At 46.2% G+C, this 24,891-nt stretch overlaps 1 gene segment (V, D, J or C); it reads left to right on the top strand.

Annotated features, from left to right (window-relative positions):
- Positions 1-21,900: 21,900 nt before the first annotated feature.
- Positions 21,901-24,891, top strand: LOC129508339 (immunoglobulin lambda variable 1-44-like). The segment is given in 3 exon segments: positions 21,901-21,946; positions 22,059-22,359; positions 24,852-24,891. Coding segments are annotated over 3 exon segments (387 nt in total).

The raw sequence follows: 24,891 nt of genomic DNA, 5'->3' as shown, positions 1-24,891 counted from the left end.
CCCCTGTGCTTCATTATGGAAATGTTATTTATAATCACCACACCTGAAAGCAATAAAAAATCTGAACATGGTTATTTTTAAAAGATTTTATTTATTTATTTCAATGTAGGTTCTGCTGCTAGTTCAGAGAGTCTATAAATCTGTGCTCAAGGAACGCTGGTTGCTCACAGCTACCTACAGAGCATTTCCATGGACACTTCACTACTGTGTGGATGGTTTCTAGCTCTCTTATGTGAGAGTCTAGTTGAAAGCTGCAGGGGAGAAATGCTGACTACTTAGATTTCGGTACAGCGCGTTTCCCTGGCACCTCTTCACCTAGAGTGGAGTTAGGTTCGAACTCCATTGTTGAGACCCTGCCAAAAGCTGTATACAGGGAATGCTGCTTTCTGAGAGTTGAGCTCAGGGCCTTTCATCGGGCCTCACACCAACTGTGGACTAGGATCTAAGTTCCATATGAGAGAGGATTTTCTGAAGCTGCCTACAGATAGCACTTGTTCCTCAGAGCTCAGTAGACTGCATTTACCTTGAGCCTCCTCAGCTTCTTTTGATATAGGTCCTAATGCAGACAGGTGAGAGGGTAGGGGATAGCTGCACTGAAGGGGCTCTGTTCACAGATTGTCCCTCCTTATATGAGAGACTTGTCAAAAGCTGCATTGGGGAATGCTTCTTTCTGAGCGCTGAACATAGGGCCTTTCCATGGATGGCCACATGTACTTGGATAGCTTTCCAGGTCCCTGATGTCAGATGCTTTTTAGAACCTTCCATCAAGAAACGACGGTATCCCAGAATTCAGAGTATTCCACTTCCATGGAGTCTCCATGTGTACTTTTGATATATATTCCAGGCTCATGGATTAGAAGAATTAACACTGTGAAGATGTCAAAACTACCCAAGGGCAATTTACACGTTTAATGCAAACCTTATCAAAATACAAAGGACTTTATTCAGGGAGTTGCAACAAATAACCATAAGATTTGTGTGGATTCAGAAAATACCCTGAATAGCCAGGGGAATATTGAAAAAGAATACCAGAGCCAGGGGCATCACAATGCCGGATTTCGGGTTGTACTACAATGTTGTGATCATCAAGACAGTGTGGTACTGGCAAAAAAAAAAAAAAAAAAAAACAGACACATAGATCAATGGAACAGAATAGAGAGCCCAGAAACGAGCCCTCAACTCTATGGTCAACGAATATTCCACAAAGCAGGAAGACAATCCACTGGAAAAAGGACAGTCTCTTCAAGAAATGGTGCTGGGGAAATCTGGACAGCCACGTGCAGGAGAATGAAACTAGACCACTCTCTTGCACCATACACAAAGATAAACTCAAAATGGATAAAAGATCTAAGTGTGAGATAAGAATCCATCAAAATCCTAGAGGAGAACACAGGCAACACCCTTTTTGAACTTAGCCACAGCAACTTCTTCCAAGATACATCTATGAAGGCAAGGGAAACAAAAGCAAAAATGAACTATTGGGACTTCATCAAGGTATTTATTTCATTGTATTTTGGAAGAGGCGGGAATCTAGAGGTGGTAAGGAGGCCACAGATTGACAGCAGGTGGAGGAAGGAGGAGGGTGAGTGTGTGAGGTGACTGTGTTCGTGGTGATGTCACTCTCCTACACGGCTCTGTGATGGCAGCTGCACCACACTGCTGTGTTGTCACAGCACAGTAAACTATACCCCAGAGTGACAACACCTTCATGCAGGCAGATTGTCATCTAGGAGTCTGGGGTCCGTGACGTGGTGCATAGTGTGACATCATCCCATCCACTTCTCCAAGGAGGTGTGACCTCGTATCCTTAAATGGGGAGGTCAGGAAGGTGGAGACCTAAGGGAATCTGAACAGGCAGTTTGGAAAGGGAGCAAAGAAACTGCATATGAGCCCCTTCTGTCCATTGTGATGTGTCAGAGCCTTGCCTGGAATTGGACCACAACCTCCATGGTCACAGATTGATGGGAGCCAGCATTGTCCCTTCAGAAACAGGAGGTCCTGTGTTGTGAGGGTCTCAGCCTCTCTATAACCAATGTCAAGGTCGGACCTACCCTTGTGGTTCTTGTTCAGAGAGTCTTCAGCTGCAGGAGGTCCTTCAGCTACAACACAGGAAAATGAAAACTATAGGTTGATTATTTACCAATCTGGAAATTATAGAACACATCTGAGGCCACAAACAGGTCATCATAGTGACAGAGGTAGCCTACAGCCTCCCCACAAGGGGTGTGGACCGAGGCACATCTGACAGAGGAAGGAGCTGGGGTCAGAAGCAGACACAGAGAGAGACAGAGAGAGACCAAACTTCAGGGATCCACACTACAGTCTATGGGGGCATCACTGATTTCTTTGTCTATGTGCTCCCTGCCCTGGGGATCTGGTGACCCTGAGCCTCATTCTAATCCTGGAGAAGTAGTAGAGCAGTGGGGACAGTTGGAGACAGTCCCCAGGGAGAAGCCATTGAAGGGGATTCTGAACCATTTGGGCCCATGAGGTGCAGCCTCAGGAAGGCTGGGTGTGACCTGGGTGTGGCCTGTCCTCCATGCACAATGGGTATGGGACTCACCGCACTGGGGCAGGTGGCTCTGCTCTGGGCTCCTGTCCCTTCATCTCAGTCAGGGGGCACCAAGGCTGGGGCCACAGGGCATTGGGAGCCTGTCCCTGGAGTCCATGGGGTGCTGGCAGCTGGGAAGGCAGCCCCTGCCTGAGTCTGGGCCCATGGCCCACCTGCTGTCAGCCCCAGGCCCTCAGAGCTCAGGGGGGTCCTCCCAGGCCCCTTCCCATGACAGACACTAGGAAGAGAAAGTGGGGGTGGGGAGCAGTAACCAGGTGAGGTTTTCTCTCCCTGTGGGCTGAAGGGATGAGAGAGACCCCCAGCTCTGCCTACCTGTGGCTGGGGTCCTGGGGATGTGCAGGTGGCGACAGAGGTTGGGGTTCATCTCCATCCCCACTTCTTCATGACACCTGATGTCCAGGGCACTGCAGCCTGACCTTGAACATTCACCTCATGCTCCTCCATGAGTCCCCCTCCCCCTGGGTTGTGAAGGTCTTCAACATCCCTCCTAACAAATGCTCACTGTCCTCAGCCCTTCTGGAATATTTCCTTGGGGAAAAAGGAGGGGCAAGTGTCACATTATCAATAACCCGCTCACACCTGGGGACCCGCAGCAGAGGGCAGGACTCACTACCACACACACACTGCCAGGACGCTGCAGGGACACCCCCACGGAGCCAGCCTGGACTGAGGGACACTGCCTCTAGGACCTTGTCCCCCGTCCTGCACCCAGGGAGTGGGCCCAGAGTTCAGTCCTAGGCTCCTATCCCTTCTACGTGGCCACACCCAACCTGGGGACTGCTCACCAAGCTTGCACACCAGCCCCCAGCCGTGGACACTGCTCCTGCTGTTCAAGGTCAGTGTCCCCATTTCTGATCTAGGAATTCAGTGTTTGTACTCCTTTCCCAGCTCTTCTACTCCTTTAAGAACAGAGAATCCTCTCCCTACCCAAGGTTCCCCTGCAGTGACACCAACACCCTCTAATGGTGGAGGTCAGAGGAAAAGGGGCTGGCAGTGCTGGTGTCAGGGAGGACCATGGTGGACATTTAGGGGTGTGGAATTTGAATTTATGCCAACAACACTGAGGAACTGCCTTATCTGATTGAGGAAGATCCCAATGACTGCCTTGAGGACAGGGTGTCTGAGGAAAGACTGTTCCAACTCAGATATTTAAGTAAAAAGGCTTTTTTTTAAAAAAAATATTTATTTATGATAGTCACAGAGAGAGAGAGAGAGAGAGAGGCAGAGACACAGGCAGAGGGAGAAGCAGGCTCCATGCACCGGGAGCCCGACGTGGGACTCGATCCCGGGTCTCCAGGATCACGCCCTGGGCCAAAGGCAGGCACTAAACCCCTGCGCCACCCAGGGATCCCAAGTAAAAAGGCTTTGATTCTAGAAGTGTGGGGATCATTTGCACAGTGAAAGCTGAGGCAGATCTGAGGTGAGCGCTGAGGAAGGGAAGGTTTGTGGAAGCAAATGCTCAGACATTGAACACGTCTGGAAAATACTAAAATCTCACATTTAACTGTTACTAAACTAAGACAACATGTAAAAAAGCAGGGAGGGAATTTTTTTAATAAATTTATTTTTTATTGGTGTTCAATTTGCCAACATATAGAATAACACCCAGTGCTCATCCAGTCAAGTGCCCACCTCAGTGCCCATCACCCAGTTACCGCCACCCGCCCACCTCCCTTGTTCATTTCCAAGAGTTAGAAGTCTCTCATGTTCTGTCTCCCTTTCTGATATTTCCCACTCCTTTTTTCTCCTTTCCCCTTTGTTCCCTTTCACTAATTTTTAATATTTCCCAAATGAATGAGACCATATAATGTTTGTCCTTCTCCGACTGACTTATTTCACTCAGCATAATACCCTCTATGTTTCCTTGGGGTTCCCGAGGGTGCCGAAAGGGACAGAGGTCCAGAATATGTATTTGAACAAATCCTAGCTGAAAACTTTCCTAATCTGGGAAGGGAAACAGGCATTCAGATGTAGGAAATAGAGAGATCCCTCCCTACAATCAATAAAAATCACTCAACACCTCGACATTTAATAGTGAAGCTTGCAAATTCCAAAGATAAAGAGAAGATCCTCAAAGCAGCAAGAAACAAGAAATCTCTAACTTTTATGGGGAGAAGTGTTAGATTAACAGCAGACCTCTCCACAGAGACCTGGCAGGCCAGAAAGGGCTGGCAGGATATATTCAGGGTCCTAAATGAGAAGAACATGCAACCAAGAATACCTGATCCAGCAAGGCTCTCATTCAGAATAGGAGGAGAGATAAAGAGCTTCCACAATAGGCAGAAACTGAAAGAATATGTGACCACGAAGCCAGCTCTGCAAGAAATTTTAAAGGGGACTCTTAAAATTTCTCTTTAAGAGGAAGTCCGATGGAACAATCCACAAAAACAGGGACTGAATAGGTATCATGACGACACTAAACTCATATCTTTCAGTAGTAACGGGAGGGAATTTTTTAATATAAGAAATGTTATGACTCTTAAGACAAAATCCTGATAAGAAGTGCATGACACAGACATGCAGAACCGACAAATGTGGGAATATAAAGCCCATTCCCAGAGTTGATATAAGTATGTTACACTCTCCACTGCTAAATGCGAAGCTAACCTAAGTCATGGTTTTAATTTGTTTTTGTTTGACTTCTTCCTTGCCCATTTGAATGCCTTTAGTTTCTTTTTGCTGCCTGATTGCTGAGGCTAGGACTTCCAGTACTATGTTGAATAGCAGTGGTGAGAGTGGACATCCCTGTAGTGTTCCTGATCTTAGGGGAAAGGTTCCCAGTGTTTCCCCATTGAGAATGATATTTGCTGTGGGCTTTCCGTAGATGGCTTTTATGATGGTGATGAAGGTTCCCTCTAGCCCTATACTCTGAAGAGTTTGGATCAGGAATGGATGCTGTATTTTGTCAAATGCTTTCTCTGCATCTATTGAGAGGACCCTATGGTTCTTGCTTTTTCTCTTGCTGATATGATCAATCACATTGATTGCTTTAGGTGTTATGCTATGTGTTGGCAAATTGAACTCCAATTAAAAAAATGTAAAAAAAAATAAAAAATTGAAGTGAAAAATATTTGTTTTTGTTTTCCAACCATTAAAGCAAATGTAATTTCCTATTTTTTAAAGAAGAATGCTTTTATTTTTTATTTTTTTAGAAATTTATTTTTTATTGGTGTTCAATTTGCCAACATATAGAATAACACCAAGTGCTCATCCGATCAAGTGTCCCCCTCAGTGCCCATCACCCAGTCACCCCCACCCCCTGCCCACCTCCCCTTCCACCACCCCTAGTTCGTTTCCCAGAGTTAGGAGTCTTTCATGATCTGTCTCCCTATCTGATATTTCCATCAAAACTTTCACTGTAGTGTTTTGAAATGTTTGCTGTAATGTCCTCCTTGGAATATGCCAGTGAGTGAGTGTGTTCCTACACACTTCCCTGTCTCTGCATTTCCTAGAAACAGCCCCTATAGCTTCTTCAAAGCAGCTCCACTGTGCTCTCCTCTGTGATACCTGACCTGATGCACACCTGGGCCCTTAAGCTTGTCTAGATCATCTTCTAATTAGAAATGCACATATTGCACATCCCATGGGGGAGGGTTCCTCCTGGTTAAATCACCTCCACAGCACCAGTTAAGCAGGATCTCCACAATCCTAGCATTGGAGGGAACCATTTAGAGCAGCCGCATGAGGATCCCCAGTTCTGGACAATAGGAAATGTTCCTGTTCATCCCGCCCTCTCTCTTATCCCTAAAATGTCCTGTATCACTACAAATGTAGGAATACTCCAGAAGGTGGGCCAAAGAAGGAAGACTTCCTACACAACTCAACAGTTGAAGAAGTCCCATCGGGGAGTTCCCTGGGTTCCTTCTCATCTATTATGTCCCCTAATGTAAGTCAAGATGCTGCAGCATCCTCCAACAAAGAATCATCGAGAAGCACAAAGCCAGAAGAATGAAACAAAACCATCAAACTTCCAAATGTCAATCGCCATGGTCAGAAATCTGGAGTTAATTTGGCATAGGCAAGAAAATGTTCTTGACCAAACCTGACCACCACCCATGCATATTAATGAATCCCAGAACTATGCCTCCATGTCAGGCTCTCAGCAGTGTCGAGCAGACACCTGGTGTCTGTCCCCTTCTGGCAGAAGTACGATTTGTCCTATTGCCCATCTGGGGTGGTCTCAGTGGTCCAGTGGAGAGCTGAGGCTCCATCCCGTAGGAGCATCAAGCTTGAGACAGCCACTTCCAGTGGGAGAGTTAGCACTCCAGTTCTTGCCGCCCATTATTTCATCAGTCCCTGGAGGAGCTCACTTTAACCTCATCCCTCAACAGGGAGACTAAGTGGGTGGTACATGGCTGAGCTGGTCTGCACTCCTTTGCCACTGCAGGTGGCCACGGGGCCAGGGAAGAGCTGAACCAGGACTCCCACCTGGCATTAACACACTGAATGAAGGATTGAGAGGCAGAGGACCTGGTCCTGCAGTTGACCTCTCGACTTGCTGGCCTCAGTGAAAACATGGAGTCCAGTAGGGAGCAGAGTTTCCACCCGTGCAGGAAGGCATCTCTATTCTGGGTTGTGTGTCCTCCCTGGAGTCAGCAGGAAGCTGATCCCACACTTGCACCTGTTGGGACCTGGGAGGTCCCACTTTCTCCAGCAGAGAGTCAGCAGCTGAGCCCTGGGAGTGAGTGCTCCACTTCCCTGGGGCAACTGGGAAGCAGACACACACACACTCCTGACCTTCTGTTGCACCTCCTGAGAGGATTGCCTGGTTGAAGAAAATTAGCTGGGGACTGAGAATCCATCATATAATATCCAAAATATCCGTGATCCATTAAAAAAGATCACTTATCAGGTCAGGAACCAGGAAAATCAAACCTTGAATGAGAAAGGAGACTCTACAATCGGAGAAGGACAAACATTATATGTTCTCATTCATTTGGGGAATATAAATAATAGTGAAAGGGAATAGAAGGGAAGGGAGAAGAAATGGGTAGGAAATATCATAAAGGGAGACAGAACATAAAGACTCCTAACTCTGGGAAACGAACCAGGGGTGGAGGAAGGGGAGGAGGGTGGGTGTGGGGGTGAATGGGTGATGGGCACCGAGGGGGGCACTTGACGGGATGAGCACTGGCTGTTATTCTGTATGTTGGCAAATTGAACACCAATAAAAAATAAATTTATTATTAAAAAAATAAAATAAAATACTGACTGCACAAAAAAAAAGAGAAAGGAGACTCTACTTCCACCAACACTGAGATGACTCACATGTTGAAATTATGGGACAGATATTTTCAGGCAACAATCATAGAATCCATTTGATGAGCAGCTACTCACATACTTGGAAGAGATGGAAAAGATAGAAAGTCTTAGTTGAAATAGAAGTCATCAAACCAAATAGAAATTATAGAAATTAAAAATACAAGAAATGAAATTAAGAAGGAATACTCTCTGGAGGGATACAAGAGTAGGTGACACTGACTTAGGTTTTTTTCACTTGCCTGTTGAAAGTAAAAATGGTCTACATTTCCTCTGCCTAATTCCCATCACCATGAATAGTCTCCTGAGCTGGTCACTGGGGGGTGGGGGTGGGGTGGGTGGGCTGTATAACTGCTCAGAGCTGGCAAGGCCTGAAATTATTCCACCTGATGGGCCCCTGCACCCTGCTCACTGCTTGAGTGAGAGATGACAGCAGCTGCTTGCTCTGGAGGGACCAACTCATTGCTCTTAACCAACCCAGAATTTCTCCTGGGCAGGAAGCTACTAGCTGGAGCAATGATCCAGAACCAAATGGAAGTAGAGTCTTATATTTGCATAATGTACCACCAAACACACCTTTTACCCGACCCCCACCCCTCCCACCCTCAGTCCCAGGAGCTCAGGAGGAGATGAGGACACATCCCAGAGACGTGTCTCAGATGTAAGGCCAGGGGACCTTTGTTAAGTCCACACCATGACCTTTTCTCCTCCTCCCTCTCCTCACTCACTGCTCAGGTTCATGGAGATTTTAGAGGCGTCCTTAAGAGGGATTCCTCTGCCTTTATTCTTCATTTATCACATGGGTCTATTCTCATTCCAGGGACCAGTCCTCAGGCTGTGGTGATCAGGAGTCTCACTGGCCATGTTCCCAGGAGGGACTGTCACTCTCACCTGTGCTTCCAGCACTGGCAAGGTCACCAATGGGCACTCTCCATACTGGTTCTATCAGAGACTGGCCAAGTCCCCAGGACACTGATTTAGGATACACACAATATACACTCCTGGATTTCTGCCTGGTTCTCAGGCTCCATCCTAGGGGGCAAAGCTGCCCTGACCCTCACAGAGCCCAGCCTGAGGAGGAGACCAAGTATCACTGCTGGATGTCTACACTATAATGATGCTGGTCACACTGAGAGACCCAGATGGGGAAGGAACACATAAAACTTGTTCATTTAGTGTGGATATAAATATCAGGTGATATTGGCATTTCTTGACTGGTCACCTGAGCTCTCAGGGCATCCTAAATGTTGACCATCTAGGGAGAGATGGGGTTGGGAAGGGTCTAAATTGGTTCCCTTTACTGTGTGAGTCCTAAACTGAAGTAAGTGTATAAATGACTTGGGAGGAAGTGGTCCACAAAAAGTAAAATTCAGTTCTTTTCTATTACAAGTATCTGTTAGATCAGAACACAGATTGAGGTCAAATACAGAAAAAAAGGAACATCTCCAATATTCTATGTGATATAAGAGCAAATGAATAAAATCCTCATTTTGTCTATTTCTAAAGTTCATTTTATTAGGATTCATTTTTGTGAAATGCAAATATATTGCATACTTCCTTTATTTTTAAAAAAATTTTTAAAGATTTAAAAAAAATTTTAAAGATTATATTTATTTATTCATAGAGATGCAGGGGGGGGGGGCAGACAAAAAGGCAGAGGGAGAAGCAGGTTCCATGCAGAGAGCCTGGCGTGGGACTTGATCCCAGGACTCCAGGATCATGCCCTGGGCTGCAGGCGGCACTAAACCGCTGCACCACTGGGGCTGCCCTCATGCTTCCTTTAAAAGTAATTAAAAATTATAAACATTTTTGAAAAGGATTTTTCTTCCATCGTATTCTGGGTGAAATTGTATCTTTGTGTGGACACCTCTGGATTGTATGAAATAATAATGTGAGGGAAAAGGCTTGGACTGCAAAATTAGTAGTCCACTTGGGTGGCATTGTTGTGAACATAATTGTGACCATGTGAAAATATGTACATTCATGTGTATTCACACTGAGTAAAAATATATCTCAGGTTTAAGTAAAGAGATATGTATGTTCCTAGGGTGCCCTATTCTGTTTGGACATGATGGATTCATGTGCTCAGCTGGTCCAGCTTTCTGACCTCGATTGGATGGTCACCAGGATCATAACCACCCGCCTTCCCTGGTTTTCTAGTCTCAGCTCCTGACACTCTGCAGGGCATCACTTGACTCACCCTTCAGATCCCACATTACATACCACAGCTCTGTGTAGACGTCTTTGTCCAAACTCTCTCACACATACCCCACGTGCACATGGGCAGCACCCCCATATGTGTGACCCAGCGTCCCTCCTTCACTGTCCTTGCACTTACCATGTGCACGGTCTGGGAACAGGATGATACCCAGTGGGAGTTCTAGGGATACAGTTGGCAGAGGTGGGCACTTTGAAATAAGTCACACTTTTTCATTGAGATAAAATTCTGAATGTGTGAGTGTCATCATTCCGATAAGGGACCTAGAATGGCCCGTTCCCACTGCACTCTCTAGGGTCATGACATCAGTAAGACTGCTGCCATAAAGAATATCCTGCTCCGTGTGCAGATGGTATCATAGGGCTGTGGGGGGGTAGGTGCTGAGGGCAGCAGGGGAGCCATGGAACCTGAGACTGGGAATGTGGGCAAAGCACTCAGCTGGCTAGAGGGGTGTTGGGCAGCTGTGTCCTCACCTATGTGTGAGCGGCCTCAGCTAGTGGGGGTCCATCGCCCTGTGAGCACCTGAGTCCAGCTTCCTCGCCACAATGCTTCAAATATGGATCATCTCTTCCTGTTCTCTATGAGGTCTGGTAGATTGAGGCTGATAGACCAAGAACAGTCAGAATGCATGTCTGAGGAGGCAGAGGACCCTCAGGAGAGTCTGCACAGAGTGTCAGACAGCCTGTGTGCAGAATCCCTTCCATGGAACCTCAGGAGAAGGAGCTCTGAGGGGGTTCCTACCATGTCCTGCCGTGTCTCCTTCAGGCTTTCAAATTTTAGGCTCCCTGATTTTAGGGAAAGGAGTACCCGAGGTCTCCAGGACATGCTCTCTCCTCAGTGCAAGGAGCTGGTGTAGTGACACTGGACTCACAGGTGTACTGGTCACTTGGAAAAGGTCCCCAGTTTGTGCACTGGAAACATCAGCAATGTGTGGTGTGAGGGTCTGGGACAGAAGCCCCATAAATGCAATGATGACATCACTTAGGATGTAGCCTGAGTGGGAAAAAATGGTCATTTCCAATCTGGGGTCACTGCCTCAACCTTCTACGGTGCTCTTCACCCCAGACAAGTTTGCCAACACCTCTGCTCTGCTGCCCTTGTTCCATCCATCGTGTCTCTGTCACTAAGTGTCACCAGTACTAGTCACACATTGGGGAGATCTCTACGGTCACTCCTGCATCAGCCTTGACCCATCTGAGGCCATGCTGTCCTTTGGATCTTTGAGAATGACTACTTGTCCTTTCCCATCAATGCTAAGTACTAACCATTTATTTCACTTCCTTAATTCAATTTTTTAACACTGGCAGATTAATGTTAAAAGATTCTTGAAGTGAAGATCACATTTGTGTGTTCCTGATCTTTGTGGAAATGGTCGTCTTCCCTACTCCATGAACTAAGATGTTGGCCTCAGGACAGCATCATCAGCAGAGGGGACAGCACATGTAGTGCCGTATTGTGAATATTTCTGTTAGTATGTTTATGTGGCTTTTCTTGGGATGTGTTGTTAAATTTGGTCAAAGGCTCTTTAAGACCAATTGGGGCAATATGATCCTATCTCTTGATGGGATAATATGGTGTATAATTTAAACTATTACTTATTATATTACTTTATCCACCTTATAGCAGTGGGATAAATCACACTTATGATGATGTACTAACTTATTAATATGGTATTGAGGTCTCTCTTGATATTTCACATGCCATATTTGCCATACTTCTATGGACATTTAATGACACGGGTCTATAATTCCTCTTTTTGTGAAATGTATTTGGAAGGTGTATTTATCAGTTTTATAGCCCTTTAAAATGAACTAAGAAGCTTTCCATATTTTTCAATGTTGTGAAAAATATGATATCAATGATTTGGAACCACCTACAGCTGGAGGTTTGTTAGATGTTTCCTGTGAACTTGTCTCTATTTTATGCATTTCTGTGGAGTTCTTCTACAATAACATTTTCTATTATCCTATGGAACTGAGTCTATTCACTCAATGTATTTCTAGTACATCTAATTTTGTGACTTCTGTTTTAAGATTTATTTAGTTTTAAGGTTTATTTAGTTAGAGAGTTCATGGGGGGCAGGAGAAGTAGACTCCCCACTGAACATAGGGCATAATTGGGGGCTAGATTCCAAAGCTCCAAGATCATGATGACCTGAGCTCTAATCAAGAGTCTGACATTCCACTGACTGAGCAACCCAGGGACCCCCAATTTTGTAACCTCTTAAGTAGAATGTATTCAATTTTTTCTTAATAGGAGCTATCATTCACACTTTTTTTGTATTCATTTTTCAATTTTCCACATGGGATTAATAGAATGATCTATGGATTTTACAAGGCTGCTCAGTGAGGACCACTCAAGCAAAGGAGACCATGCCTGGGGCATTGAGGTCTCTCAGCAAGTGCTTCCTCCCAGGACTGTCCCAGGGGTGAAGACAGCCTCCATCATGCTCAGGGCATAGTTTGAGCTGAGCTCCAGCACCACAGGGCTGGGCAGTCACTTGGTAGAGCCCATTGGCATGGGCAGCCCCCCCCCCCCGTGGCAGAGGGTGGAGGAGAAAAGGAGGCCTGGGTAGCCCAGCCCTCTGTGAAGGCCAGGATCTGCATCACCATGGCCTGGTCTCTGTTCCTTCTCCTGCTCTTATCTCACGGCACAGGTAGAGTCAGGCCTCTGAACATAGGATGGTCCATAAATCACCCTTCCTGTTCTCCGCATCATGAGAAATTGTTGTTCTTGTTCTTGGTTGTTTTGTTTCCCATCTAATGCCATCACCCATGAGTGTGTGTGTTTTGCAGGTTCCCTGTCCCAACCTGTGCTGAGCCAGCCGCCCTCCCTCTCTGCATCCCTGGGAAGAACAGCCACTCTCACCTGCACTCTGAGCAGTGGCATCAGTGTTGGCAGCTATGGTATAAACTGGTTCCAGCAGAAGCCAGGGAGCCCTCCACGGTATCCTTTGAGCTTCAACTCAGACTCCGAAAAACACCAGGGCTCTGTGGTCCCCAGCCACTTCTCTGCATCCAAAGATACTTTGATAAATGCAGGTCTCCTGCTCATCTCTGAGCTGCAGCCTGAGGACAAGGCTGACTATCACTGTGCTACAGATCATGGCAGTGGGAGAAGCTACCTTTACCCACAGTGTCTCAGATAACGCAGAAGTGAGACAAAACCCCCTGGACCCACAGTCCTTGTCTCTGAGACTCCTGAGTTGAGAAGCTTCTGCTGAGGCTCTAGTAGGGGAGAATCCTATGTAGGGACACCTGTCTTTGAGGAGGGAGGAGCGACACAGAGATTCTACTGCTGCCTGACGCAGCACAGGTGTCCCAGGAGCACATTTGTGTGGGGGAATACAGCCCAGCTCCTCAAGTCCCTGGGTCTGGGGTAAATTAAAAGAAATGCATACTTTTAAAGCCAAAACCTCGGTCTTTCTTTCCTGTTGTGTCTCCTTGACTACTGTCAGGAAGCAGGAACATCCTGTTCATTACAAGATCCTTCTAGCTGGACTAATAGTCAAATGACGTGGGACAGATTAAGAGGAGAAAACTAATTTTAGTAGGGCACAAATGCTTATCCACATGGACATGGAATTTACAAGGACACCCTCACAAAATGAAGGATATATGTTTTTCTGAACTAAGGAAAAAGTTTGGTTGAGTATTCAATGCAGAAAAATACCATTCACAGACACAAGAAGAGTCAACGTTTGCTGGACAAACATGTTGGGACCCCTGGGAAACAGTGGGACACTGAGGACTTTGTCTAAACAGGCCTTGGTGGGTCCTGTCCTACCCACTGAGTTCATGTCCTAGTGTCCTTTCCTGGGGTGCGAGCTCTCCTCCCAGAGCAGGTGCCTGGTCTACATTCCTTTACTCAGCTTAGGGGGAGGTGAGAAGCTTTTCCTGAGTCTGCTGGGTTTCAACTACTTTTTCACTCACTATTATCTTCATGCCAAAGTGGATCATCTAGGAGCGTCCCGCTCTTGTTTCCTCCAGCTCCCTCCTCCGGTTGTTCCCTGGAGTCTCGCACAGTCACAGGTGAGCAGGAAGTGTGTTTCATCTTGTTGAACAAGAACCTTAGTCTGTTAATAGGTCAGTTCACTTAAATTCATTTCAGGAGGTGGACATGCAGGTGGGCTCTCAAAGTTGAGCCCATATTTGGCAAGCAATCAGGTCTTTGAGAAGGGATATATTTTTAATGGAAAAGGAGTAGGTAGAGGAGGGGCAAGATGGCGGAGGAGTAGGGTCCCCAAATCACCTGTCCCCACCAAATTACCTAGATAACCTTCAAATCATCCTGAAAATCTACGAATTCGGCCTGAGATTTAAAGAGAGACCAGCTGGAATGCTACAGTGAGAAGAGTTCGCGCTTCTATCAAGGTAGAAGACGGGAAAAAGAAATAAAGAAACAAAAGGCCTCCGAGGGGGAGGGGCCCGCGAGGAGCCGGGCTGAGGCCGGGGCGAGTGTCCCCAGGACAGGAGAGCCCCGTCCCGGAGGAGCAGGAGCTGCACCAACCTTCCCGGGCGGAAAGGGGCCCCCAGGGAGTTAGAGCAGGACCCAGGAGGGCGGGGATGCCCTCGGGCTCCCGGGGACACTCACAGACACCTGCGCCCCGGGAGAGTGCTCCGAGCTCCCTAAGGGCTGCAGCGCGCACGGCGGGACCGACCGGAGCAGCTCGGAGGGGCTCGGGCGGCGGCTCCGCGGAGGGGGCTGCGGGGCGGGAGCGCGAATCCACCAGCGCAGGCCCCGGAGCACAGGGCGCCGGGACACAGCCCAGGATCCGGCCTCCACGGGACAGGCAGAGGCCGGGAGCGCCCAGGACGGCAAGGATGCTCCTGCCCCGAGCTGAGCAGGTCAGCGGCCCTGCCCAGGAGCCTCCAGGCCCCTGCAGACGTCTAGAGCTGCCACAGCCACTGGGGTTGTTCCTCCAGGGACCTCACGGGGTAAACGACCCCCACTGAGCCCTGCAACAGGCAGGGGCAGAGCAGCTCCCCCAAGTGCTAACACCTGAAAATCAGCACAACAGGCCCCTCCCCCAGAAGACCAGCTAGATGGACGAGTTCCAGGGGGAAGTCAAGGGACTTAAAGTATACAGAATCAGAAGATACTCCCCCGTGTTTTTTTTTCTTTTTGATTTCTGATTGCTTCCCCCACCCTTTTTTTCTTTTTCTTTCTCTTTTTCTTCTCTTTTTTCCTTTTTTCTTCCTTTTATCTTTTATCTTTTTCTCTTTTCTTTCCTTCTCTCTCTCTCTTTTTCTCCTTTTCCCAATAAACTTGTTGCACCAAAAGAATAAGATACCTAGGTAAAACCAAACCAAAGAGGTAAAGGATATATACCCTAAAAACTATAGAACACTTCTGAAAGAAATTGAGGAAGACACAAAGAGATGGAAAAATATTCCATGCTCATGGATTGGCAGAATTAATATTGTGAAAATATCAATGTTACCCAATGTTACACGTTTAATGCAATCCCTATCAAAATACCTTGGACTTTCTTCAGAGAGTTCGAACAAATTATTTTAAGATTTGTGTGGAATCAGAAAAGACCCCGAATAGCCAGGGGAATTTTAAAAAAGAAAACCATATCTGGGAGCATCACAATGCCAGATTTCAGGTTGTACTACAAAGCTGTGGTCATCAAGACAGTGTGGTACTGGCACAAAAACAGACACATAGATCAATGGAACAGAATAGAGAACCCAGAAGTGGACCCTGAACTTTATGGTCAACTAATATTCGATAAAGAAGGAAAGACTATCCACTGGAAGAAAGACAGTCTCTTCAATAAATGGTGCTGGGAAAATTGGACTTCCACATGCAGAAGAATGAAACTAGACCACTCTCTTGCACCATACACAAAGATAAACTCAAAATGGATGAAAGATCTAAATGTGAGACAAGATTCCATCAAAATCCCAGAGGAGAACACAGGCAACACCCTTTTTGAACTCGGCCACACTAACCTCTTGCAAGATACATCCACGAAGGCAAAAGAAACAAAAGCAAAAATGAACTATTGGGACTTCATCAAGATAAGAAGCTTTTGCACAGCAAAGGATACAGTCAACAAAACTAAAAGACAACATACAGAATGGGAGAAGATATTTGCAAATGACGTATCAGATAAAGGGCAAGTTTCCAAAATCTATAAAGAACTTCTTAAACTCAACAGCAAAGAAACAAACAATCCAATCATGAAATGGGCAAAGGACGTGAAGAGAAATCTCACAGAGGAAGACATAGACATGGCCAACAAGCACATGAGAAAATGCTCTGCATCACTTGCCATCAGGGAAATACAAATCAAAACCACAATGAGATACCACCTCACACCAGTGAGAATGGGGAAAATTAACAAGGCAGGAATCCACAAATGTTGGAGAGGATGCAGAGAAAAGGGAACCCTCTTACACTGTTGGTGGGAATGTGAACTGGTGCAGCCACTCTGGAAAACTGTGTGGAGGTTCCTCAAAGAGTTAAAAATAGACCTGCCCTAGGACCCAGCAATTGCACTGTTGGGGATTTACCCCAAAGATTCAGATGCAATGAAATGCCAGGACACCTGCACCCCGATGTTTCTAGCAGCCATGTCCACAATAGCCAAACTGTGGAAGGAGCCTCGGTGTCCATCGAAAGATGAATGGATAAAGAAGATGTGGTTTATGTATACAATGGAATATTACTCAGCCATTGGAAACGACAAATACCCACCATTTGCTTCAACGTGGATGGAACTGGAGGGTATTGTGCTGAGTGAAGTAAGTCAATCGGAGAAGGACAAACATTGTATGTTCTGATTCTTTTGGGGAATATAAATAATAGTGAAAGGGAATATAAGGGAAGGGAGAAGAAATGTGTGGGAAATATCAGAAAGGGAGACAGAACATAAAGACTCCTAACTCTGGGAAAGGAACTAGGGGTGGTGGAAGGGGAGGAGGGCGGGGGGTGGGGGTGAGTGGGTGATGGGCACTGAGGGGTGAGGGGGCACTTGACGGGATGAGCACTGGGTGTTATTCTGTATGTTGGTAAATTGAACACCAATGAAAAATTAATTTATTAAAAAAAAGAAAAAGAGTAAAACACAGGATAATGTTCAGAGCTAATTGTAAACCCAGGTCTGAGTCCTGGGTGCTGCCAGTGAGAAGACTTCTAGATGTGGGGCTGGAAGCATCAGCAGATGGAGTCAGGACAGGTAGTGACCTTTGCTGGGTGCTCTTGGTTTGCATTTTCGACATCTCTGGTGATCTTTATAAGTAGCCCACAGAGTAACAGGCAGAATAATTGTCTATATGTGATCCGTAATCACAAGGCTTAACTGATCTTCTGAGCTAAGGAGAAGGGTAGGGGCCTGGGGCCTGATGATATTAAGGGAGAAAGACCGTCAGCTGGAAGGTGAGAGGAAATGTTTAGAAAATCAATGTTACCCTGTTACACACATAATTTTCTTAGATAAAGAGGCTTCTCTGTTCTTCTCATGTCCTTGAGACAGGCTTGCAGTTGAAGGGGAGGTAAAGAGCTTTTCCTCGATTGGCTGAGTCGTGATTGCTTTGAACTCAGAACAACGTTCATGCCAAAGATGCCCATCGTCTTGCAACTTGGCCTTGGCCCTACATCATCAACCTGACTGTGGTGATGGTTATTTGTTTATATACCTCTTGAAATGTATTGAGATGAAAACTTTAAATATATGCATTTGATGGCAAGTCACTAATATCTCAGTGAGTCTTTCATAAATGCCTTCCAATCTGTTCATATAGAAATATCATTCTGTGCTGTGTCCACTATTCCTCTCACTCTCCAACCATTTCCATGTAGCAGTCACTGTGCAGCAATTGCCTTCCCGTCATCAATGTCTGCTCTGTGTCACTGAGTATCATCTAGGAACACTTCCCTTCTTCCAGGCATGGTGTCTGCTATCCTTGTCCTCCAATAGGACATGCTTCCTGCCTCAAACCTGGTCACTAGTCACCCCTCATAGGGCCCCACTAAAGGAAGAATCAGGCCATTGAGCCAGTCCTCTGCATTCCCACCTCCCTGCATTCCAACCCATCCTGTACAGGATCGTATTTCCACATGTCCTCCTGGTATTCTAGAAATTCCTGCAATGGAAAGGGCTGATGGTGGGATGCCTGGGTGGATCAGTGGTTGAGCATGTGCTTTTGGCTCAGGGCATGATCCCAGAGAACAGGATCCAGTCCCACATAGCGCCCCTTGAGAGGAGTCTGTTTCTCCCTCTGTCTATATCTCTGCCTCTCTCTCTGGGTGTCTAATGAGTAAATAAATAAAATATTAAAAAAAGGGAAATGGTTGATTGCTAATCTCAGTTACCTGGAGGCAGAGCAGGGACTTTGTCCCTTGGGTGTTGGAGAACTGGCAGTGACCAGGCTATCATGACTGTGGCCCTAACATTGTATCCCTGAGAGGGTGAAATTTGGCCAGTGGGCAGAACAGGTCACTGTGAGCTTACCCTAGTGTTTGCAGGGGGTTACTTCTGTTTAATCTCCCTCAAATCACCTAAAATCCACAAGGCTGGGTTATAGGTACTTGTGGATATTGGTGGGGCCTCAGAAGGTACGTCCTCTCTGAGCTGGGCAGAATTTCCTTCTCACATGTCTGTGGAAGATGCCAGAAGATGCTTCTCCCATAGTCTCTCCAGGGGACATACTGAGATTCACCCATCAGCCCCCTCTGTCTAAACGCTAGTGCATATCTGAGCTGATTCTCAGAGTGAAGCAGAAATCAAAAGTATGGAAAAAAATGTTCAGAAACACCCCTTTATTCCAGAGACCACTGAAGAGGATAAGATGCCTGGATCAACCAAGATCTGGCTGTAGGGTTTTAGCAGGTCTGTGTCTACCATAGTGTGGATGCTTCTCTTTCCTGTGTTTCCCTCTTTTTGCAAAGGTAAGGACCATCCTCAGTGATCTAGGGGAGCCCACACACCTATGTCAACCTCTTTGAAGCAGATCCCCAAGTAGCTTCGCCTCCACCCCTGCCCCATCACCCATGATGTCTGTGTCTGTGGATTCCCATTTCTAACCTGCGCTGACTCAGTCATCCTCCTTCTCACATTCCTGGAAGACCTGTCAAACTCATATGTACCTGTGAAGTGACACCATTTTGGTTTAAAAAATTATGCAATTTTTTTATAATTAGGCATACTGACATTGCAGAAACCATGGTGCCCTCGTCGTTATATCCTGAGATACAACTCAGTGTCAGATAATATACCAGGGATACCAGCCCCCCATCATTTCCTGGATCCAAAGATGATTCAAGGTATTATTGTACAGACATGGAGTGATCTGCACACAGTGTTCCAGATCTGTGAAGAATCAAGATCCAGTCTCCCTACTTTCTCTGTGGGCTCTTCACTCTCACAGCACTTACTCTACCTAACTGCACTTCATCTACAAACTGTACTTATCCTCTCAAATTCTATTCTAATATCCAGTCCATGGAAACCATATATTGTGATATTGTCTCACAATGATGAGCAATTGCTTGACGCCAGGGTCTGCTTACCCTGGGAAACAAATGCATGATGGGTCAGAGTAGAAACAGTGACACAGAGTCCAGCTGAGTCTGGTTCAAGACAGTTGGCCCATCGAGAGGTCCTCCATTCATAATATTTCCTTAATATGTACTTGTTACCACACTGGGTTTAGGGGGTCAGAAAACAGCATGAACAAGATAGGGGTGGGCCCTGTTCTCAGGGCATCTTCCAAGATTTCACTTCCTGGGGAAGAGAGAACAATCCAGCAAAAGCATCAATACAAATAAAATGTTACCTTGGAGTAAGTAGAGGTGAGCATGGCCAGGTGGAGATAGGAGTCGCAAGAGGATTTGTCAAGAAGACATGGGATATGATTCAAGCTTAGAAAGAAATGTCCATATGCTTCAGTGAGCATTAATGAGGAAGAAGGAAGAGGAAGGCTAGTGGGGTTGGATGTGGCTTTTGGAAGAGAATGGGCCTTCTCAGCAAGCTTAGAGAGGAAGGAGATAGTGAACAACGAGGTGTGGTTTCAAGGCTGCCCTTTGGAATTGAAAGGGGCATGATTGAGCTCCTGAGAAGAAACTTCATGGGCAAGGGTATGGAGATGGGGAATGAAGCTCATCCCAATGATGGAAGTGCAACAGCCTCCATGACTTGTTCTGTGGCTACACAGGCATATATTCTCTCAAGGTGACAACTGGAGTACCTTGCAGGGCTCATTCTCTCTTCTCTGATAGTTATCTGAATTGTCCTTTTCATGACCCCCTACCCCTGGGCTGATTTTACCCACATAGGGGTAAAATCCTTCAGCATTTCCACATATTGCATCCACATGACAAGACCTCAAAAATGAGAGAATCTCATGCTCCTGCACCCATTGATCAGGAATCCCAGCTTTCCGGAGGACTGGACCACCTACATCATCTTCTTTGACATTAACTTGGTTATCAGAAAGGGAATAGTCTGATTTCTTTAGGAAAAATAACGCTCATCCCTGGAGTTGGTATTGGGGTCAATCACATGATGACTATATGGCTGGGATATGTGAGTCCAGATAGGAGAGGGAAGGGTCAGAAGGTTTGCCCATGTGTCCCCACTGTGGACATGACTCAGCCCTCCACCAAATCTGCTCTCTACCCTTATAGCTAGTTCATGTTGTGTCTTGTACTGTGGACACTGAGAGCTAAGCAGGGAACAGAGACAGGGGGATTGCTGTGTCCCAATGTTTCAGTTTTTACTCTCAGACCTTTCTAATTCTTACAAACTTAAGACATCCCATGATCATCTGTAATCCTATCCTCCATCTCTCCCTCCTTCAGGTCAGGACCAGACCCAGAGACTCACCACAGATGTTTTGGACACATCTCATGATAGAGCCCCTTCTGTTCCCATCCCCAGCCTGTGCTCCCCCAGGTCACCAGAGTCATTGGTGAGAGCCTCTTCTCAGGTTCTTGATCACAGGAGGTGCATTCACACTCACTTCCTTTTGTGTCCTGGGACAGGGATCAGAGTTAGCCTGAAAATAAATAAATAAAATAAATCCAAATACCTGACATGCATACAAGTACAAAATGAACAAGTGAGAAAGATTTGATTCAACTCTTTTATTAGTGGGGGAATGAGTAAAATGGTGAATTCTGATTAAAGAGCAATCAAAAAGCAAAGTTCCTACCTAAAGTTTTCACAGAAAGTGAAATTTGAACAAATATTTTCAAGTGTGGGAGGTACACTGCTGCATTTTTAACAAGCAAGGAATGATATACAAGGAGAAATCCTGTGTCCTATACAGAAAGGTAACTGTATTCATGGGGTAGGTCTCTGTTCTGGACTTGGTACGGATTTACGAGGTATCTGTGTAGACACACCACTTCAGTCCTGAACCATGAACAGCCATGGGACACATGGAAAGATTCACCCTAAAGAGTCTGGATAGAGCAAACTCCTTCCTGACATAATGAGAGATGGCAAAAGTGGACACCTACCTTGGCCCTAAAAGACAGTAGACAGAGCAGGTGTCTCTGATAAACAGCAAGTCACACAATGCCGTGTTGAGTCTGGACACAAGGGCACATTTCTGAGGATTAAGGGCTGATCAAAGCTGGGACCTGTCAACTGGCATTGCTCTGCCAACTGTACAGGATTCACAGCTGTGACATCTCCACTCCTGGCCCCACACAACCCCTCCCCTGCCAACTCCCTAACATACTCAGGCAGAGGGACCTGACCCAGGGTCAGGGAGGGTCAATTTGCATGGATAGGCCCTCCCTCTCTCAGAGGATGAAGAGGAGATGGGAGAGATGAGGGGAGGCTCTGCTCAGCTGCAAGACCACAGAGGCAGGATCAGTGATGACTTCCACCATGGCCTGGTCCCCTCTCCTCCTCACCCTCCTCGCTCGCTTCACAGGTGACTGGATGTGGGGACATGGGAAGGGGCCCTGGGATGACACATGGAGACCTGCTTCCTCTTCTTCTGTCCAGATCCCAGCATTACCCTCTCTGTGTCTCTCCCCTTGTAGGGTCCTGGGCCCAATCTGTGCTGACTCAGCCTCCCTCAGTGTCTGGGACCCTGGGCCAGAGGGTCACCATCTCCTGCACTGGAAGCAGCTCCAACATTGGTGCTAATTCTGTGAGCTGGCACCAACAGTTGCCGGGAATAGCCCCTAAAACCATCATCTATTGGAATAATGACAGACTCTCTGGGGTCCCTGATCGATTCTCTGGCTCCAAGTCTGGCAACTCAGCCACCTTGACCATCTCTGAGCTCCAGGCTGAGGACGAGGCTGATTATTACTGCTCATCCTGGGATGACAGTCTCAGCACTCACACAGTCCTCCAGGCCTGGGTGGAAATGAAACAAAAACCTGATCTCCCCATAGTGATGGGGTTTCCTTCTGCAGAAAGCACCCTCTGCCAAGGAATCTGCTTCTCTTTTTGTTTGGCCTAAAAATGAGGTCTGAAATACACCCCAGTGAATATTCTCTAGACTATATATCCTTGTTCTCTCAATTCTGTCCCTGAAATGTGTCCTTTTATCACAAGTTTTCTTTTTCATGTAAACTGAACAGAAATTCCTGGATGCTGGGACAAGTTGCTGTGAGGACAGGTTCCCTGAGGATTGTGCTCATCAGCTAGGGCTGCCATAATGTAGTCCCACAGTCTGAGTAGATAAAATAACATATACTTATTTTCTCACAGTTCTGGAGGTTGAAAAGCAAGGTTGAGAGTATTTCCAGGTTTGATTTTCCCTGAGGTCTCCCTTTTTGGCTCATAGATGGCTCCGTTTTCTCTGGATCCTCACAGGGCCTTTTCTATGTTTGCTTACATCTGGTGTCTCAGCCTCTTCTAAAAATGACCCCAGCCATATTAGGACAGCGCTCCTATGGTCTCATCTATCCATAACTACATCCTTCAATGCCTTATTTCTCATCATCACAATGGTGGTTAGGTTTTCCACATAGGATTTTGAGGGTACTCAGTTCAGTCCATATCAAAGGGTTAGGACAGAAAGCCGGAACATGGAGTCCAGCTATGTCTGGTTTAGGATAGTCAACACTTCCAATGGTATGAATCCATATTTTTTACTGAACACTTTCTATGTATTGGGCTTGTGTCTAATTGGTCAGGAAATAGTTCAGGAAAGATAGGAAGCCCCCATGCTCAGGGAGCTGACAGTGTCTAGAGAAAGAAAGAGGACACACAAACAAAACATATTATGTCTCAGGATGATTTACCACATGAGGACAAAGTGTCTCTGAGTCCCAGGAACGAGATCCACACAACACCCCCTCTAGAATGAGAAAGACTAGCCCTACTGGACCCAAAATCAGCATCTTCAGCTTTCAGGATGGCTTGACTGGCCCACTCCATCATCTCCCCTGACACCACTATGGTGACCTGTGAGCAGATGGTCTGATTGGTGTGGGGAATGCGGGAAGGGACTGTTTAGTTGAAACTGGGCTCAGTCACTGACAAACCACATGGCTGGGGATTTGGGGTTCAAAAAGGAGAAGAAAGTGATGAAAGCTTCACCAAACAGGTCCCCATAATCTGCATCATTGTCTTCTACCCTCTTGATTATTCAGCTTGGAACATGAACTGTGGACTCTGGTATCTGGGAATGCAGACACAAGACAAGTTGTTTCCATCTCATAAAACTACAGCTCAACATCCTGACCATTCTGATGTCCCTGGACCTGATCAATTCCAAGTCAAACACATGGAGTCCCAGGCACAAGGTGCTCATTTGAAAGGCAGGCAGCCCCATAAGAGGCAGAAAATGGCAAAAATATTCCTCACTCAATGGCCTCCTCTCATCAGAGGTAGGAAGAAATGAAAGGAGCTTCCAGAAACCTCAACGGTGGCCAATTCCCCACAACCCTACATGTGAGTGCCTCTCTCTCACCTATTACTCCGTCAGGTATGACCAGACTCAGGGCCAGCACAGGAACCATTCCTTTGGTTCACACACTCCATATGGGTTTCCTCCTACTCCAAGGCTCCCGAGGTCACCTCTATGTCATTGCTGAGAGCCCCCACCTCACACGGGCCTGGTAATAGGGAGTGAGGTCACAGTCTGCCTGACTTAGTCCACCTTGACTCTGCCCCTCTGGGACAAAGTCAAGTCCGTTGTGACTCTTCTGGCGTTCTCCGAGTTTGGACTCCCCTTGACGGATTTCTTCTGGAATGTTCTTTCTCTATCCATTCATGCCATGTTATGTCTTTAGGCTTAGAGTCTTTTTAAAATTCTACTCACTGCCTCATGTTCTCCTCACCTTTCCATCAATCAGTTCATAATCCCATATAATCACCTCCTGTCCATTGCCACAATAATGTGTGTGTGGGGGTGGATGGGAGGGATTTCAGGAAAAACACAGAGACAGCAAAGAATTTACTTCTTAGGAATCACTCACTCTAGGGCCTAAAAAAAAGTTATTCTGAGCTTAAAGATTTCAGACTCAGTCACAAAAATGCAGCTGGACTGGATTAGAAGAGTCCCTTTGGCCATTTCAGTGAATGACTTCCAAAAGTGTAAAATTCTAATTTTTTTAATGTTGCACTCATGTCTCTCATATAAATAGAATATGAACACATTTCACAAAAGTTATTCAGCTCCTGTATTAATGAGGAAAACAGTAAAATGTTATAAGATTTTAAATAAAATCTTAAAAACATAATACTTATAATCAACCAAAACATGGCCAAAGAAGAACATTTCCTGTGTTGGAGATGAGCTGGTTCTTATTTTAGAGGACAATAAAAGTAGGAGCTTTGAATTTATCTTACCCTGAGACAAAAAAAAATCATTTACATGGATTTATTAATGGGAAAGGAACAAAGAAGGCCATCTAG

This window comes from Nyctereutes procyonoides, unplaced genomic scaffold (assembly GCF_905146905.1).
Source record: "Nyctereutes procyonoides isolate TBG_1078 unplaced genomic scaffold, NYPRO_anot_genome, whole genome shotgun sequence".
Classification (NCBI taxonomy): Eukaryota; Metazoa; Chordata; class Mammalia; order Carnivora; family Canidae; genus Nyctereutes; species Nyctereutes procyonoides.
The sequence above is the reverse complement of the archived record's forward strand: the minus strand, read 5'-3'. Positions and strand labels throughout refer to the sequence as shown.